We start from the raw sequence: 18,568 nt of genomic DNA, 5'->3' as shown, positions 1-18,568 counted from the left end.
CCTAAAAATTAGTTAAGGGGACTCACAAAATAAAAAAAAGATCTAAAATATGACTACATATGTAAAATGTGGAGCAGGGAGTAAAATTAAAGTTCTTTTAGAATGTGTTCAAACTTGGGGAGCCTGGGTGGCTCAGTTTGTTAAGCATCTGACTTCAGGTCAGGTCATGATCTCACAGTTCATGAGTTCAAGCCCCACATCCAGTTCTGTGCTGACAACTCAGAGCCTGGAGCCTGCTTCAGATTCTGTGTCTCCGTCTCTCTCTGCCCCTTCCCCCATTCACACTCTGTCTCTCTCAAATAAAACAAACGTTAAAAAAAAAGAATGTTCAAACTTAAGTGACCATCAACTTAATATAGACTACTATATACTTTAGATGCTGTATATGAACTTCATGGTAACCAAAACCAAAAACCTAAAACAGATACACAAAAAATAAAAAGAAAGCCAAGCATTACACTAAAGAAAGTCATCAATCACAAGAACAGAGAGAAAGAAATAAAGTAACAGAGGAATTACAAAAACAACTAAAAAACAATAAAATGCAAAATACATACCTATCAATAATTACTTTGTTTTATTTATTATTATTATTTTTTTAAATTTACATCCAAATTAGTTAGCATATAGTGCAACAATGATTTTAGGAGTAGATGCCTTAATGCCCCTTACCGATTTAGCCCATCCCCCCTCCCACAATCCCTCCAGCCACCCTCAGTTTGTTCTCCATATTTATGAGTCTCTTCTGTTTTGTCCCCCTCCCTGTTTTTATATTATTTTTGTTTCCCTTCCCTTATGTTCATCTGTTTTGTCTCTTAAAGTCCTCATATGAGTGAAGTCATATGATTTTTGTCTTTCTCTGACTAATTTCACTTAGCATAATACCCTCCAGTTCCATCCATGTAGTTTCAAATGGCAAGATTTCATTTTTTTGATGGCCTAGTAATACTCCATTGTATATATATACCACATCTTCTTTATCCATTCATCCACTGATGGACATTTGGGCTCTTTCCATACTTTGGCTATTGTTGATAGTGCTGCTCTAAACATGGGGATGCATGTGTCCCTTCGAAACAGCACACCTGTATCCTGTGGATAAATGCCTACTAGTGCAATTGCTGGGTCATAGGGTAGTTCTATTTTTAGTTTTTTGAGGAACCTCCATACTGTTTTCCAGAATGGCTGCACCAGCTTGCATTCCCACCAACAATGCAAAAGAGATCCTTTTTCTCTGCATCCTCGCCAACATCTGTTGTTGCCTGAGTTGTTAATGTTAGCCCTTCTGACAGGTGTAAAGTGGTATCATTGTGGTTTTGATTTGTATTTCCCAGATGATGAGTAATGTTGAGCATTTTTTCATGTGTTGGTTGGATGTCTTCCTTAGACAAGTTTCTATTCATGTCTTTCGCCCATTTCTTCACTGGATTATTTTTTGGGTGTTGAGTTTAATAAATTCTTTATGGATTTTGGATACTAACCCTTTATCTGATATGTCATTTGCAAATATCTTCCCCCATTCTGTCGGTTGCCTTTTAGTTTTGCTGATTGTTTCCTTCATTGTGCAGAAGCTTTTTATTTTGATGAGGTCCCAGTAGTTCATTTTTGCTTTTGTTTCCCTTGCCTTCAGAGACGTGTTGAGTAAGAAGTTCCTGTGGCCAAGGTCAAGGAGGTCTTTGCCTGCTATCTCCTGGAGGATTTTGATGGCTTCCGGTCTTACATTTAGATCTTTCATCCATTTTGAGTTTATTTTTGCGTATGGTGTAAGAAAGTGGTCCAGGTTCATTCTTCTGCATGTCGCTGTCCAGTTTTCCCAGCACCACTTGCTGAAGACACTGTCTTTATTCCATTGGGTATTCTTTCCTGCTTTGTCAAAGATTAGTTGCCCATACATTTGTGGGTCCATTTCTGGGTTCTCTATTCTGTTCCATTGATCTGAGTGTCTGTTCTTGTGCCAGTACCATACTGTCTTGATGATTACAGCTTTGTAATACATCTTGAAGTCTGGAATTGTGATGCCTGCAGGTTTGGTTTTCTTTTTCAGAATTGATTTGGATATTCAGGGTCTTTTGTGCTTCCATACAAATTTAAGGATTATTTGTTCTAGCCCTGTGAAGAATGCTGATGTTACTTTGATAGGAATTATGTTGAATATGTAGATTGCTTTGGGGTAATATCGACATTTTAACAATATTTGTTCTTCCTATCCAGGAGCATAGAATCTTTTTCCATTTTTTGTGTCTTCAATTTCTTTCATAAGCTTTCTATAGTTTTCAGTGTATAGGTTTTTCACCTCTTTGGTTAGGTTTACTCCTAGGTATTTTATAGTTTTTTCTGCAACTGTAAATGGGATTGATTCCTTGATTTCTCTTTCTGCTGCTTCATTGTTGGTGTATAGGAAGGCAACCGATTTCTGTGCATTGATTTTAGATCCTGCAACTTTGCTGAATTCATGAATCAGTTCTAGCAGTTCTTTGGTGGAATCTTTGGGTTTTCCATATAGAGTATCATGTCATCTGCGAAGAGTGAAAGTTTGACCTCCTCCTGGCCAATTTGGATGCCTTTTATTTCTTTGTGTTGTCTGATTGCAGAGGCTAAGGCTTCCAATACTATGTTGAATAACGGTGCGAGAGTGGACATCCCTGTCTTGTTCCTGACGTTAGGGGGAAAGCTCTCAGTTTTTCCCCATTGAGGATGATATTAGTATTGGGTCGTTCATATATGACTTTTATGATTTCGACGCATGACCCTTTTATCCCTACTTTCTTGAGGGTTTTTATCAAGAAAGGATGGTGTATTTTGTCGAATGTTTTCTCAGCACCTTTAATAATTAAATGTAAATGGTCTATACATTTCAAAGGACATAGAGTGATACAATTGATTTAAAAAAAAAAGACTCATCTATGTGCTGCCAATAAGAAACTCACTTTAAACCTAAAGATACATACAGCCTGAAAATGAAGGAAAAAGATATTCCAGGCAAATAGAAAAGAAAAGAAACAGGAAGTAATAGTTACATTAGATAAAACTGACTTTAAAACAAAGACTATAACAAGACAAGCAAGAGAATTACATAATGACAAAGAGACTCAAACAAATAGATATAACAATTTTAATTCTCTTTGCAGCCAATATTTAAGCACCTAAATGAATAAATTAAATATTAATTATTAATAAATTATAACTTATTAATTATAGATTAAATTTATAATTATATAAATTAAATAATAATTAAATATTAACATAAATGGAGAAATTGACATCATAAAATAATAGTAGGGGACTTTAACTTCCCATTTACAGCAATGGGTAGACCATCCAGACAGAAAATCAATAAGGAAACAGTATCTTTGAATGATCCATTAGACAGATATATACAAAACATCCTATCCCAGACCAACAGAATGCAGATACTTTTTAAGTGCTCATGGAACATTCTCCAGGATCGATCACATGTTAGGTCACAAAACAGTCTCAGTATTTTTAAGAATACCAAAGTCATATCAGTCTTCTTTTCTGACCACAACAGTAAGAAACTAGAAATTAATTACAAGAAAAGCACAAATATATCAAGGCTAACCAACATGCAACTACACAACCTATGGATCAATGAGGAAATCAAAGAGGAAATGAAAAAAAATACACGGGGACAAATGAAAATAAAAACACAACAGTCAAAAATCTTTGGGACACTGGGACACAGGGGCACCTCAGTGGCTCAGTGGGTTAAGTGTCCATCCTTTTCTTGGTTTCAGTTCAGGTCATGATCTCAAAGTTTGTGGGATCGGGCCCCACGTTGGGCTCTGCACTGACAACACAGAGCCTGCTTGAGATTCTCTCTCTCCCACTCTCTCTGCCCCTCCACCACTCACACTCTCTCTCACTCTCAAACAAACTTAAAAAAAAAATCTTTGACACACAGCTAAATCAGTTCTAAGAGGGAAATTTATAGCAATACAGGGATACTTCAAGAACAAGAAATATCTGTGATAAACAATCTAACTTTACACCTAAAAGAAATAGAAAAAGACGAGTGAACAAAACCAATGTTAGTAGAAGGAGGGAATAACAGTTCAGAGCAGAAATAAATGAAATAGAGACTAAAAATACATATATGAAAGATCAATGAAGAGCTAGTTCTTGAACAGAAAACAAAATTGATAGCCCTTCAGCCAGACTCATCAAGAAAAAAGGAGAGGACAGAAAGAGTGTCAGAAACAAAGGAGAAATAACAACTGACACCACAGAAATACAAAAGATTATAAGAAACTACTATAAAAAGTTATATGCCAACAAATTGGACAACCTAGAAGAAACAGTAAATTTCTAGTAACATATACTCTTACAAAACTGAATCAGGAAGAAACAGAAAATATGAACAGACCAATTACTAGTAATGAAATCTAATCAGTAATGAAAAAAGTTCCAGCAAACTGAAGTCCAGAAACAGATGGGTTCACAAGTGAATTCTACCAACTAAGTTAATACTTATTCTCCTCAAACTATTCTAAAAAATAGAAGAGGAAGGAAGACTTCCAAATATATTCTATAAGGCCAGCATTGCCCTGATACCAAAACTAGACAAAGATACCACAAGGAAAGAAAGCTACAGGCCAATATCCATAACGAACACAGATTAAAAAAAAATTTTTAAGGAATTTTACTAGTTTATTTATTTATTTTGAGAGGGAGAGAGAGAGAGAGAACAGGTTGTGGAACAGCAGAGAGAAGGAGAGCCAGAATCCCAAGCAGACCCCTTGCCATCAGCACAGAGCCCACTGTGGGGCTTGAACCCACAATTTGTGACATCATGACCTGAGCCGAGATCAAGAGTAACACACTTAACTGACTGCACTACCCAGATGCCCACAGATACAAAAATTCTCAACAAAAGATGGGCAAACTGAATTCAACAACAATAAAAAAAAAATGATTCATCACAATCAAGAGGAATTTATTCAGGGGATGCATGAATGATTCAATATTCACAAATCAGTCAGCGTGACATACCACATTAACAAAGGATAAAAATCCTGTTAAAAATTTTTTTTAAAAAAGGGGCGCCTGGGTGGCTCAGTCAGTTGAGTGTCCGACTTCGGCTCAGGTCATGATCTCGCACTCCGTGAGTTCGAGCCCCACGTCCGGCTCTGTGCTGACAGCTCAGAGCCTGGAGCCTGCTTCGGATTCTGTGTCTCCCTCTCTCTCTGGCCCTCCCCCCATTCATGCTCTGTCTCTCTCTGTCTCAAAAATAAATAAATGTTAAAAAAAAAAAACAAAGGATAAAAATCATATGATCATCTCAATAGATGCAGAACAAGCATTTGACAAAATTCACCATCCATTCAAGACAAAATGTCTCAACAAAGTGGGTTTGGGGAGAACACACCTCAATATAGTAGAAGCCAGATATTACAAACCCACAGCTAACATCATACTCAGTAGAGAAAAATAGAGCTTTTTCTCTAGATCAGAATCAAAACAAGGATATCTACTCTTGCCCCTGGTATTCAATAAACTAATGGAAGTCCTAGCCACAGCAATTAGAAAACAATAAATAAAAAGCATCCAAGTTGGTAAGGAAGATGTAAAGCTGTCACTAATTGCAGACGACATGATACTATACATAGAAAACTCTAAAGGCTCCACCAAAATCTATTAAAACTGATGAATGAATTCAGTAGGGTCACAGAATACAAAATTAACATATATAAATGTGTTGCATTGCTATACACTAATAACAAAGTAGCAGAATGGAAATTAAGCAGACAATTCCAAATGCATCAAAAGGAATACGTAGGAATAAATAATTAGGTGAAAGACCTGTACTCTGAAAACTATAAGATAGTAATGAGAGAAATTGAAAACAACACAAACAAATGGAAAGATATACCATGTTAATGCCTGAATATCATTAAAATGTCTACACTATCCAAAGAAATCTACATATTCAATGCAATCCTATTAAAAAAAAACCAACAGCATTTTGGGGCACCTCACTAGCTAGGTCAGTTGAGCAGACATCTACTCTTGATTTTGGCGCAGGTCATGATCCCAGGGTCAAGGGATGAAACCCTGCATTGGGCTCCATGCTTAGCATATTAAGATTCTTTCTCCCATTGCCCCTTTCCCTTACTCGTACTCTAAAATTAAAACAAACAAACAAAAACAGTATTTTTCATAGAACTAGAGAAATAATACTAAAATTGTATGGAATCACAAAAGACCCAGAATAACAAAAGCAAACTTATGAAAGAAGAACAAAACTGGAGATATCACAATCCCACATTTCAAGATAGACTATAAAGCTATCCTAATCAAAACAGTATGGGACTGCTACAAAAATAGACATAGATAAATGCATCAGGATGAGAGAAGCCAGAAATAAACCCACACTCGTAAGATCAATTAATCTATAACAAAGGAGGCAAAAGTACACATGGAGAAAAGTTTCTTCAGTAAATAGTTTTGGGAAAACTGGACAGCTACATGTAAAAGAATGAAATTGGACCACTTTCTTACATCACACATAAGAAATACACTCAAAATGCATTAAAGATCTAAATGTGAGACCCAAAATCATAAAACTCCTAGAAGAAAACATATGCAGTAATCTCTTAGGCATTGGTCTTAGCCACATATTTTTATGTATGTTTTCTCAGGCAAGGGAAACAAAAGCAAAAATAAACTATTGAGGCTGTAACAAAATAAAAAGCTTTGGCACAGTGAAAGAAACCATCAACAAAATGTAAAGGCAACCAACTTAATGGGAAAATATATTTGCAAATGATATATCCAATAAGGGGTTAATCTCCAAAATATATAAAGAATTTATACAACTCAACACCAAAAAAATTTTTTTGATTAAAAAATGGGTAGAGAACCTGGATAGACAGTTTTCCAAAAAAGATATTACAGATGGTAAACAGACATATGAAAAGATGCTCAACATCACTTATCAAAGAAACACAAGTCAAAATCACAATGAAATATCACCTCACACCAGTGATAATGGCTAGTATCAAAAAGTCAAGAAATAATGAGTGTTGACAAGGATGTGGAGAAAAGGGAATCCTTATGCACTACTAGTGGGAATGTAAGTTGGTGCAAACACTATGGAAACTGTATGGAGATTCCTCAAAAATTTTTAAATAGAAATGCCATATGATTCAATAATTCCACTACTGGCTATTTACCCAAAGAATACAAAAACACAAATTCAAAAAGTTACCCCTATGTTTACTGCAGCATTATTTATAATAATAGCCAAGATATGGAAGCAACCCAAGTGTCCACTAATTAATAAAGTAATAAAGAAAATATATATACAATGGAATATCACTCAATAATAAAAAAATAAGACCTTGCCATTTGTGACAACATGGATGGACCTAGAGAATATTATGCTAAATGAAGTAAGTCAGACAGAGAAAGATATATACCATATGATTTCACTTATATGTGGAATCTAAAAAAACAAAACAAATATATAAAACAGAAAGAGACCCATATATACAAAGAACAAATTAGTGGTTTCCAGAGAGAAGGTGGGTGTGTGAGCTGGGCAAAATGGATAATGGGGAGCGGGACATACAGGCTTCCAGTTATGGAATGAATAAGGCATGAGAATAAAAGGCACAGCATAGGGAATAGTCAATGGTATTGTAATAGCATTGCATGGTGATACATGTTAGTTAACACTGGTGGTGAGCATAGCATAATGTATAGAACTGTTGAATCACTAGGCTATATACCTGAAGCTAATGTAACATTGTGTCTCATGTATAGTTCAATAAAAAAGAAACTTCTACTTATAAGATAAATAAATCTTGGGGATATAATGTACAGCATGGTAACTACAATTACCCATACTGTATTGAATATTTGAAAGTGGCTAGGAGAGTAGATTTTAAAAGTTCTCCTCACAAACAGAAAACTCTTGTAACTATGTGAGGTTATGAATGTTAACTAAATTTATTTTGGTGATTATTTATCAATATATACATATACAACATTTTTACATACCTTGAACTAATACATTTAATGTTAATATTTCAATAAACTACACACAACACTATCTCCTAACTATTCAATCCAGAACTCACATCCATTAGGACCAGCTTGCTTATTATGTTGTAATATTTATGCTACCCCTGATGACATAGATATACTTAATAGAAGTATGTTAAATACCCTGACAAACCTCTGGCAAGACAAATCAAGAGAAGAGGAAAAATAAAAATCAATATTATGAATATAATGGGGGATATAACTAAGCAGTAACAAAACAACTAGTCACTAACAATTTTGAAAACTTAGACAACATGGAAAAGTTTCTTGAGAAAATATATATACCTTATGAGATGGGACTGTAGAAAAAATTAAAATCTTGGATAGTCCTGCAACCATTAAAGATAACGAAGCAGTGTTTAAAAACATTCCCCCAAGAGTGAGGTTAGATAATAAGAGTAGTTCTAAGGATATAGATTTTTCTGGATATTAAGAGAAAAATCGGGCCTAATACATGTCAATAACATCAGAGAACATGTAAAACAGGAAAACAATAGTAACAATTATAAAAAATAAAATAATAAAACCTTAAATATGTATATCAGCAAAAGCTATTGCTTTTCTGAAAAGCTCAGGGGGCAATTTGCCTCCTCTGGGCTGCTCACGTGCTGATGTGCCAGGGCTGTTCTCTGGGGAAGAGGCTATCTCCATAAGACTAACCATAAACCACCACTGCTCACAACTTCTGCCAGGAAGGAAGAACACCTTAGTAGGGGGAATTGATTGAAGTGAACAAATTGCAATACAGAAAATAAAGCAACTGAGTGGAAAGGAGGCATTTGTAAAGTTTTGGGAGTGTGAAAGTACTATTACCAAAGATTTCGAGATTTTCTTGGTTTAGGAGAAAAAGAAAGGTATCCCACTTTCCCCATTTTCAGGATATATTATGCAGTAAAACCTTGACTTGCAGGCCTAATTCATTCTGGAACCATGGTCGTAATCCAAAGCACTCGTATATCAAAGTGAATTTCAAGAACCATTGGCTCAGCTGTGATCATGTGACATTCGGCATCACATACTACTTGTATTGCAAGACATCACTCATTTATGAAGTTAAAATTAGAAATGTTTGCTCATCTTGCATGACACTCGCAACCCAAGGTTTTACTGTATATATTTTCAAAGCTCCTCCCCACCTCTACTTTCAGTAGGGCTCAATAATTTATTAGACATCATTTTTAGGAAGCAGGATGAAGTTTAGTGACTGAACTAGCTACACAAAGGGAGCTCAAACCTCTTTCTAGGAGTAAATATCTCTTTCTTCAGTAGCAGCACTGCAAAAAGTAACCTCAATGAACCACCTGAACAAACTTCAAAAGGAACTTCAACCACTCACCTGGATACAAGCCAGAGGCTCATTTGTCCAAATCGAATATCCACCAACTAAATATATTCTCTCATTATGGACAGCAACTCCAGATTCATTTTGGCCTAAAGTAAATTGAATGAAAAGAAAAAATAAATCCATTTTCCTTACATGTCTTAATTAACCCTTTTGCCACTGAGGGATACAATTTCCCCCTGTGGCACACTTGTATGCTCCACAGGATTTTCGCAGCAACTAATCACTGCCTCCCAGTACTCAGAGGGAAGAATTAACCACTCCTTCACAGAGAATGAATCTGTGTCAGGTCAGAACCAAGCCAAAACACGTACTAGCCAGCCAGGTTAGTAAATACAGCATTAAATGCAGCAATAATAAGCAATAACAAAATAAGAGTTCTATACTATGTTGTATGCCATTAACTTACAGTGGTGGAAATAAGGTATATTTTCGAAATGCAAAATACCTCTTGTACCTACAAATGCTTTAAGGCAAGTGCTTACATTTGTAAAGTAACAGCTGCAACCCCAAGAAGCCAATAAAACAGAGCCATGCCCCCACTGTCCCCCAAATGAAGACAAATGACAGAAAAGATTGATAAAGTTACTACCCTTTTTTTTTTTTTTTTTTACATACTCAACAGTTTTAAGACTATATTAAAGTTCCCGATCTGGGACCAGCTGGGGTAGTCCCTAGATACTGACACGCCAAAATGATGAAAGGTTCCTCCCCCATTTAAAAAAGAAGACAGAATAACTCACTACCACATATTCTTCCCTGGAGGCTATCAGAGAGTGAGATAGTCTCTTTTTATTGATGGGCTGACACAGGACTGACTGTGGTAATAAATAAGCTGGATCCTATGGCAGACGGAATCGCAGATCCAGGGACCGAGGGGCTGAGGTACTACCTATAGCAACTCAGAGAGAGTGAAGTCCTTGTAGGTGGGCCCCAAAGATCATTTTCACAAAAACAAGAGCTCCACGCAAGGCATATAACCCTTTCACATTGGCACTCAGTGTTGCCTCCCCAGCCGTAGCCGTGAGTGGTTGAGCATCCACTCAGCATATTAAGATGTCCTCAGGTGCCAGTCCAGACCACCATTTTGGGCTTGTGATTTTCCTATTATTAGAGCAGCCTGGGAAGGACCTGATCCCCTTGGAGGTTTATAATACGAGCCAACAAGGGAAAGAAGGTTTTCAACTCCGTAAAAAACGTCAGGGGTAAGTTGTTCACAGCTTACCTTTTATTCCCTTTGAGATGAGGGTCCATACCTAGCGTTACTCTTGATAATGCTTGAAGGGGTATGTGGCCAGAAATACCACCAAACCCGTAGGCACAGAGCTGCTCTAAGATTCCGTTGTTAGAAGAATATAGCCAGAAACTGTATGTGACAGTAACAAATAATGAAGACTCTACTCCTGAACTCAAATAAAAGAGGACCAAAAGTGAAAAGGAAAAAAAAAAATCGCTTCTGTAAAGAGTTTTTAATTCTCTGGTTCCTCCTAACGATCAAAGTTCCTCTGTGAATACTTATTGACGAGAAAGGACTTGACATACCTCTCTCAGCCAAGCGAGAAGATGCACATAGGTAAGAGAGGCCCTGAGAAACTAGCTCAGCCACCTAATTGAGTGAAATTTTGTGAGATAAATAATGGGGTACCTTTCTGGTTAATAAAAGCAAGGTGTTCTGCCACCATGCACTTGATATTTAGAGATGCGCTGAAGACGTAAAAGAAAACGAGTGTGGCAATCTCTTGAATCTCTGCTTTTCCTGATTTACTTAGTCAAAGGTACTTGCCAGTCAACAGGTTGAAATTACAACGCGTCCACTGGTCGGTGTCTATGTTGTAAGAATCTATATGCCGCACAAGGATCCGGTCATTATTGTAGTCCAGGTCATTGCCTCCAAGAACATAAAGTTTTCTTTGAACAGCAGCCATGGAATGGTAGACCCTTCTCTGCAGCATAGGGCTGCGGCTTATCCATTTATTCTGGGGGAGGGAAAAAAAAAGAAAGAAAGAAAGAAATTCAGGTGGATTCTGTTAACAGGCGACCTCCATGGCAGAAACAGCAGCGCCTCATTAGTAGCCAGGACTCTAATGTGTGTCAATCGCATTCTATTTGACTGTTGCTTACAGTTTGAAAGGTAGGAGTGTCTTACCTGAGAGCAAGTGTGGATGAACCATGTATGCCAATTTTATTTTGCAACTTACACAAGGCATTTCCTCCTGCTGCATTTTATAGGTTGCATTTTATAGGGCATTTTTCATTTTATAACGGGAGCCCATGGAAGTTTTCCTGATGGTTTCTCACCCAAATGAGAAAACTTACACAAATTGTGGAAGAGTGAAAGCACCTGGCTAGGTATAATGATTAAGAAAACAGGTGCTTGGGGCACCTGAGAGGCTCAGCTGGTTAAGTGTCTGACTCTTGATTTTGGGTCAGGTCATGATCTCAGAGTTTGTTGACCTTGGGCTCTGTGCTGATGGTGTGGAACATGCCTGGGATTTTCTCTCTCTCCCTCTCTCTCTCCCCACCCCCACACATACTGTCAATCTCTTGCTCTCAAAAATAAATAAATAAAACATTAAAAAAAGAAAAAGAAAGAAAACAGGCTCTGGATCCAGAATGCCTAAGTTTGTAACCTTTGTGTGACACCAAGCAATTTACTTAACCTCACTGTGCCTGTTTCCTTGTCTTTAAAGTGGGGGGAATCATACCTTACCTGACAAGCTTGTTGTGAGAATTAAATTAGTTAATACTCATGAAACATTTAGAAGAGTGTTGTCATACTTTTAAAAAATTATTGTGATAATAATCCTTGGCCACCCAAGGCCTCTACATAATCTAGGGTTAGGGTGACTTTGCTGTTCTGTCCAAAATTAAACTTCCAAGATCAATGGAAGAGCTAAGATCTTGTTTCACAACAAAGTTCCACGTGGCCTTTGTATTAGTCCCTTTAACATATTTATAATTAAATCTTCTACCAAACTGGGGAAAGTTATTTCTTGGCACATGTTTGTTTGTTTTGGTAGAAAGCCAAGTTTTATACAACTTCAAGAATGGTGAAACCTCAACTATTTGGTCCTGGGTCATGCTAGTAATGGGAAAGACATGATCAACTCCTCTTAAATATGGTTCCTTTCAAAAATCTAATGTAAATTGTAAAATTAGATGAAAATCAAATACGACCTTAATTTTAAATCTCAACCAAATAATGAACACGTAAGCAAACCTAACCATTTCCTTTCAACATGAACACTAACCTACAGGAAGAACCCGGATTCCTTTTTTCCAAGAAAAATTTGGATTTTGACTAGAAAAATCATATGATGCTTTGAATACTCAGAATTTCACCAGTTTACAAAGCTGTAAAGGGATAAGCAAAAAAATATATATAAATATTGGTCCATTCACTAAGACCTATCTACCAGGTCATTTCTAATTTCTCTTTTAAAGATATATTTAAAAAAGAATGGTTTGTACAGTTTGCAAGGCTTGCATTTACTTGCTCCCCCTTTTTAAACATGTCCTAAAAATCTCCTTCCAATCAAATGTCATCTTTAATAAAGTAGCCAAACCTTTCTATCAGATGTTCTGTGAAGAAATATCTTCAATACACTTCACATGAGTGGACTTAACTCAAAACTCTGATGATGCTTTCCTCAGGTCCTTTCTATGAGGCAACCTATTCCACTATTAGGAATCAACGTGTGCATTAGTAGTCCGGTCCCCTGCCACAGGACTGTGGACGCCATCTGGTTTATAAAGCCTGCCTGCATCCCCTGATTATATCTTTAGCTTCCTTCACTGCCGTGCCTGCCAGGTGAGCCGCCAACCTCTGCAAAGGCAAAGAAACAGAGAGGCCTAGTGGGGTCATTCCTAATAAGCTAGCGTGTGAATACTAATCAGTGGTGGGGAAGCAGAGGTCACCCCAGCCTGCCTGTTGGCAGGTAGCGATGTGCTCTGTGGCAGATGGCAGGCATTATCGACTCTCCACAAAGGCCTAGAAGAGAAATAAGCACCAGGGCTGAATGATAGAGTTATTGAGATTCTGAGCAAGATGCAAGCAGATGTGATGTTTGCCAGTACCCACCGTAAACAATATGCCAGCAGAATTTTTAAAAAGAGTGTGTGTATACAAACATGAAACAGAACTCATTTGAGAAATGTTAACACCTTCTTCCTGTTTAACCACGTGTGCACCGAACTCAAGCAACTGCAATTAATGATCCCTCTTGAGACATCTGGCCCATGGACATGTGGTCTCTGAAATCTACAGCTTCTAATGACATCAGGAAACACACTTGCAAAGACAGAAATACCTTCGTTACATTCAGAATCAAATAATGTTGAAATAAAAAGATACCAAGCTGACTGAGGTCATTCAGGACGCACATTTGGTGGCCAATCCTGACCCAGGCTGCCAAAGCTAACCTGTCATTTCATGTTCCATTATCTCTGGCTGATGGATGTTAAATCCCACGTTCGAATCATTTTGGAATACTGTCATAATCATGAAAAATATTTACATTACCAAAATCACAGACATGGTGAAATTCTGAAAACATTTGCTAAGGCCACAGCGATTTTGGTAGAAGGGAAAGAGAGTAAAAATAGTTCTTCTTTTGGGGACAAAAAAACCACCGAGTGTGTATGATAAGTGGACAGAAGAAGGGACAGACACCATCAAAATGCTTCCAGTTCAGGCACCATTTGTTAGATGAAATACATACACTTTTTTCAGATACTTCTACTTCAGACTTGTCCTAGACACTGCTCTAGGACATTCTGGCTATACGGAGTTAAATACAAGTTATTATATTAGTTGGGAGTAATGAAACAATAAGTATGTTCCCCTCTTGGAAGGACACGCTTTCTAAAAGGACATAGCAACAGGACAATCAAAATCCTTTCTTTGGATGCCTCTGAATATGAACAGTCACTTGAGATAATGGAACTAAAGGGCATTTAACTCATCAACGTATTTACCCTTCTTTCTACATTATGCAAAACTCTGAAAGAGTTAAGCATTGTGTATAGCATAAAACTAAAGGAGCTGAAATTTTGTGTGGAAAAAAAAAAGCAACGGAAAGGCAGTTTATCCAGATGCTTCCGTTTCTCTATACAAGTTTAAGATGCACGTGTGTGTACAGACTTGGCATTTCAACTACCAATTACTGTGGAAATCTTTTAAAATTCATTTTAATTAAGGTAATGAGTTTTTCTTATATGATTCTTACCTGGTTAGGTTCATATACCATTAGTCTGTTCTGATATTGTGCTGTGTTAGTTACTCCACCTGTAATGGATTAACATGTGTTAGAGCTTTCATGAATACGAAATAGGATATTCCAACATAAGAATGAGATACAATTAAAGGAAAATTAGCTACTGCTGAGGATCTGTTTGTATACCCTCGTGGTGAACCCATGACATAATTAAGAAGCTTATTGTTGAAGCAGTTTCATTTTCAAGAAACATTTTAGAAGCAATCCAGTTGAGAGCAAGCAACAAGTATGCTGAGATTACCAAGAGGCTCCAATTCTGACAAGCTGCTCTGCATGGCCAGAATGAGGGGCAAAGTATAGCAGGGAGTGGGAATGAACATAGCACACATAGACAAATCTCTACACAATTTATGCCCAGGACAGAATTACATGGAAAGTTCTTGTCCTTTGGCAATTTTAAAGCTCTAACCTTCTGTATACTAACACACTAATGTCTTGATATCTCTTTGGAAGAACCATATCTAAGAAAAGGCATTACTTATCAAAAGAATTCTAAAGCCAAAGCTGTCCAGAAGAATATGATGAGAGCCACCAATGTGAATCACAGATGTAATTTTAAGGTTTCCAGTAGCCACGTTAACAACTAAAAAGAGGGGCACCTGGGTGGCTCAGTCAGTTAAGCTTGGTTTCAGCTCAGGTCATGATCTCATGGTTCATGGGATCAAGCCCCATGTCAGGCTCTGTGCTGACAGCATGAAGCCTGCTTGGGATTCTCTCTCTCCCTCTCTCTCTGCCCCTAACTCACTCACACATGCAAGTGTGTGTGCACACTCTCCCCCTCTCAAAATAAATAAACCTTAAAAAAAAAGAAATAGTGAAAGTAAACTTAACATAAATTTTATTTAACTCAACACAGCCAAAATATTATCATTTCAACGTGAAATTGATATAAAACTTATGGAGGTATTTTATGTTCCTTTTGTTCAAACTTTCTTCAAAACCCAATGTATATTTAACACAGCACATTTCAATCCAGATTAGTCACATTTCAAGTGCTCGCTAAGGCACATATGACTAAGAGCACTGTGTGTAGTTGTTGTTAGCAACTTTTCTAGAGCCTTCTTGACAAGGGCTTAGATCCAAAAGACTCAGGACCTTTTGATTAGTCAAGAACCACTAAACTATCATCACCTTCCTAACAAAGTTTCTCTTATCTGTCCTCATATTTTCATGTTTGTGATGTACACTGATTCCCATAAAACCCAGAAACTACTGATTCTACTTTAGTTTTTACTATCAAATTGAAAAACTAAAAAAAAAAACATAGATCAGCACTATATAAAAATAATACTAGGAGATATTAAATGTTAAGTAGTAAAATAACAAGACTATGAGAACTGCCCTCCGCAAAAAAAATCTCTTCAGAGATTTTTGCCTTATACAGAGTTCTGGATGCTGGTATAAAATGAATAACATTTTAATAAGTAGCACATAGAAGCAGCTAATTTTGCAATAAAAATATAAAACTGAGCCACACTACAAATGTTTCCTATTGAAAATTTTTAAGTCAAAAAGTATGTACTATTACAATAATGAACAAAACAGTGTTAATATTTTTCTCAGTATGACTCAACTTTACACAGGTTTCTTTCTGTCTCTTAGGCCCCTGACATCCCTCTTCTTAGAGCTCTTACTTTAGAAAACCTGTAAATTCTTTCTCTGCCTCCTTGAGATATAAGTCATTTAAGAAGCTTCTTGCAAGTTTTACAACCCAGGAAGATCTTCCTCCCAGACCTAGGAGCCATCCCATTGAAATGTAATCATCAAGGAAGTAAATGTCCCTATCTCCCAGTTTCTATGGAGGGTAGGAGCCTCATGTTGATGGGTTCCAATCAGAAAGCAAGAATGGCCCAATCACTGAGAAAAACATTTACAAAATCAGGGGTAACTGAATGGGCTCATTATATCACATAGATCAACCTTCCTCCAAAACTCCTTCAGTACTTTTCTACTAGCTCACCCCAGTGCTTAAAAACCCTCTTGCCTCTTGTTCTTCAGAGGAGTTGATTTCAGACTGCATTCTGGTCTCCCTCCCCTATTGCAATATTGTCTTGGACAAAGTCTTCCTTATCTGCTTAACTTTGTCCAGTATAATTTTTGCTTTGACAGTTCAAATACCTTGAATAGGTCACTACCATCAACTTCATGGCCAGGAGTCAAATCAACCAGAATCCAGAGTATTAGTGCACAATCCTCAGCTGAGCTGGAACAATCCATCAATACTAATGGATCCATAAAGGGAAGGGAACATGTTCAGGCCAATCATTACTCTCTCGTTCACCCCCAATGAGGAGATTATATCTTTCATATAATTGACCATGGCTTTTATTAACTGGAGGGCTTTTTTTAAATATATTCTCTCTGAAGCTTACAACTACTTTTAAGATCAATGAAAGCTTTATCTGCAGAGTAAGTCCACAAGGAACAGAGAAACGAGCTTCCTGCCCTCAAAGAAAGTCTTCTCTGCATTTCTTAAAGAATGTCTCATCTTAAAATAAAACCATAGGAAAAGAAAATACACTTAAGAAAGCTGGGGCTGAAATGCCTACACAGTCAAAATGTTTGTCCAAATAAATACAGAGGCCTGATTGCTTTCTTCCCAACCTTCCTTTTCTTATCTGATTAAAAATTGAATGTCCAATAATTCTTTCTCAGCATAACTACACAAGAATAATCAAATCTATTGAGTGAGACCTCACAAGTCTTCAGGGTTAAAATGATTGCCAAGTGCTTTTGATCTGGGCCATAACCACCAGATTAATGTCCAGCTCGCCTATAATCATTTCTCCAAATGAGAGGGAGCAGAGGGCAAAGCTCCCACCCATTATTTCAAAACTTTGACGGTTTTTCTCCTTGTTTTAGAAATATGGGACAGAATTAATATCTACTGCAGTAAACTATCTATTTATGACACTATTTGAAAATATTTACACTACTATATGTATCAGTCTGCCCATTATAGATTAAATGTACAACCAATGGATTAGAATGTAGCTATTACATCCTTTCTCCTAAGCCAGGCATACAATTTATCTTCATGCTCTTCAGAATTATTATTTACTCTCTTTTACAGATGCATTCGTAATATTTTTTTCCCTTAATCTGCACGTGGTAATTAGATTCCTTACCCTTACATACAAATTTTCACTCACATGACAATGCTTAAAAATGAGATACTGGGTTACTAGGTGGAAGTAAACATAAAATTCCTAGTTAGTTATTTGGTTGATTACTTCTGGAATGCTAAACCACGGGAGGTGCCTAAAAAACCCAGTGTTGTAACTTTTGCCAAGTCAGGATTGCAAGGGAAAACCTTAGAAATTGGTCCTATTGTTTCCCTTCTTTGAAATAATTTCCAAATGATCACATAAATAAAAACCAGTTCTTCTCAGTACAAAAAATAAATTTTAAAAAAGCATCCAAGTTCGCAGCCCACACGGCTTTAGCAGTGTTATGTGCACAGCTTATCATTACATTCTCTTCACATAACACTCTTCACTTTTAGATTAATCTGTTGAAATGAGATGCTAAGGATTTGCATACAGATTTGACTATACAAAAATAGATATGGAATTAATAACAGTCTCTATATGTTTTAATTTCTCCTAGACTGGAGTACCCTTGCCTGCAGCAGTATTCCTGGCTTTGAAAGTCATCAAGCTGATTTGCCTGCTCTGGGTTATGATGCCACATGCTGCTATACTGTCCCCTGCAATCAAAGCACTTGCAAAGATAGATTCTATGCCTCCCTCTATCGAGTACATTTTATAGATTGGCAGTTTTGATCTCCCTCCCCCACCCCAGGGGGGGATAATCTGCATCTTAACAGCTTTCTATAGATACATTTGTCATTAAATATGCCATCTCGTATCAGCATCCATTT

At 37.0% G+C, this 18,568-nt stretch overlaps 1 protein-coding gene across 14 annotated transcripts in view; it reads right to left on the bottom strand.

The window, feature by feature from the left end:
- The window catches only part of KLHL32 (kelch like family member 32), a 247,118-nt gene that overhangs the window by 22,032 nt on the left and 206,518 nt on the right, over positions 1-18,568 (bottom strand). For 12 of the 14 annotated variants that reach the window (XM_047859200.1, XM_047859204.1, XM_047859196.1 and 9 more), the window contains 3 exons: positions 14,638-14,696; positions 11,193-11,385; positions 9,404-9,498 (listed from right to left, as the gene is read on the bottom strand). In XM_047859200.1, coding sequence (XP_047715156.1) covers positions 9,404-9,498; positions 11,193-11,385; positions 14,638-14,696 — 347 coding nt within the window. Of the gene's footprint in view, positions 1-9,403; positions 9,499-11,192; positions 11,386-14,637; positions 14,697-18,568 lie in introns of those variants that run through there. The other 2 variants (XM_047859207.1, XM_047859209.1) reach the window with 1 other exon arrangement.

This window comes from Prionailurus viverrinus, chromosome B2 (assembly GCF_022837055.1).
Source record: "Prionailurus viverrinus isolate Anna chromosome B2, UM_Priviv_1.0, whole genome shotgun sequence".
In the NCBI taxonomy this organism is placed as follows: domain Eukaryota; kingdom Metazoa; phylum Chordata; class Mammalia; order Carnivora; family Felidae; genus Prionailurus; species Prionailurus viverrinus.
This window is presented reverse-complemented; position numbering and strand designations above follow the sequence as displayed.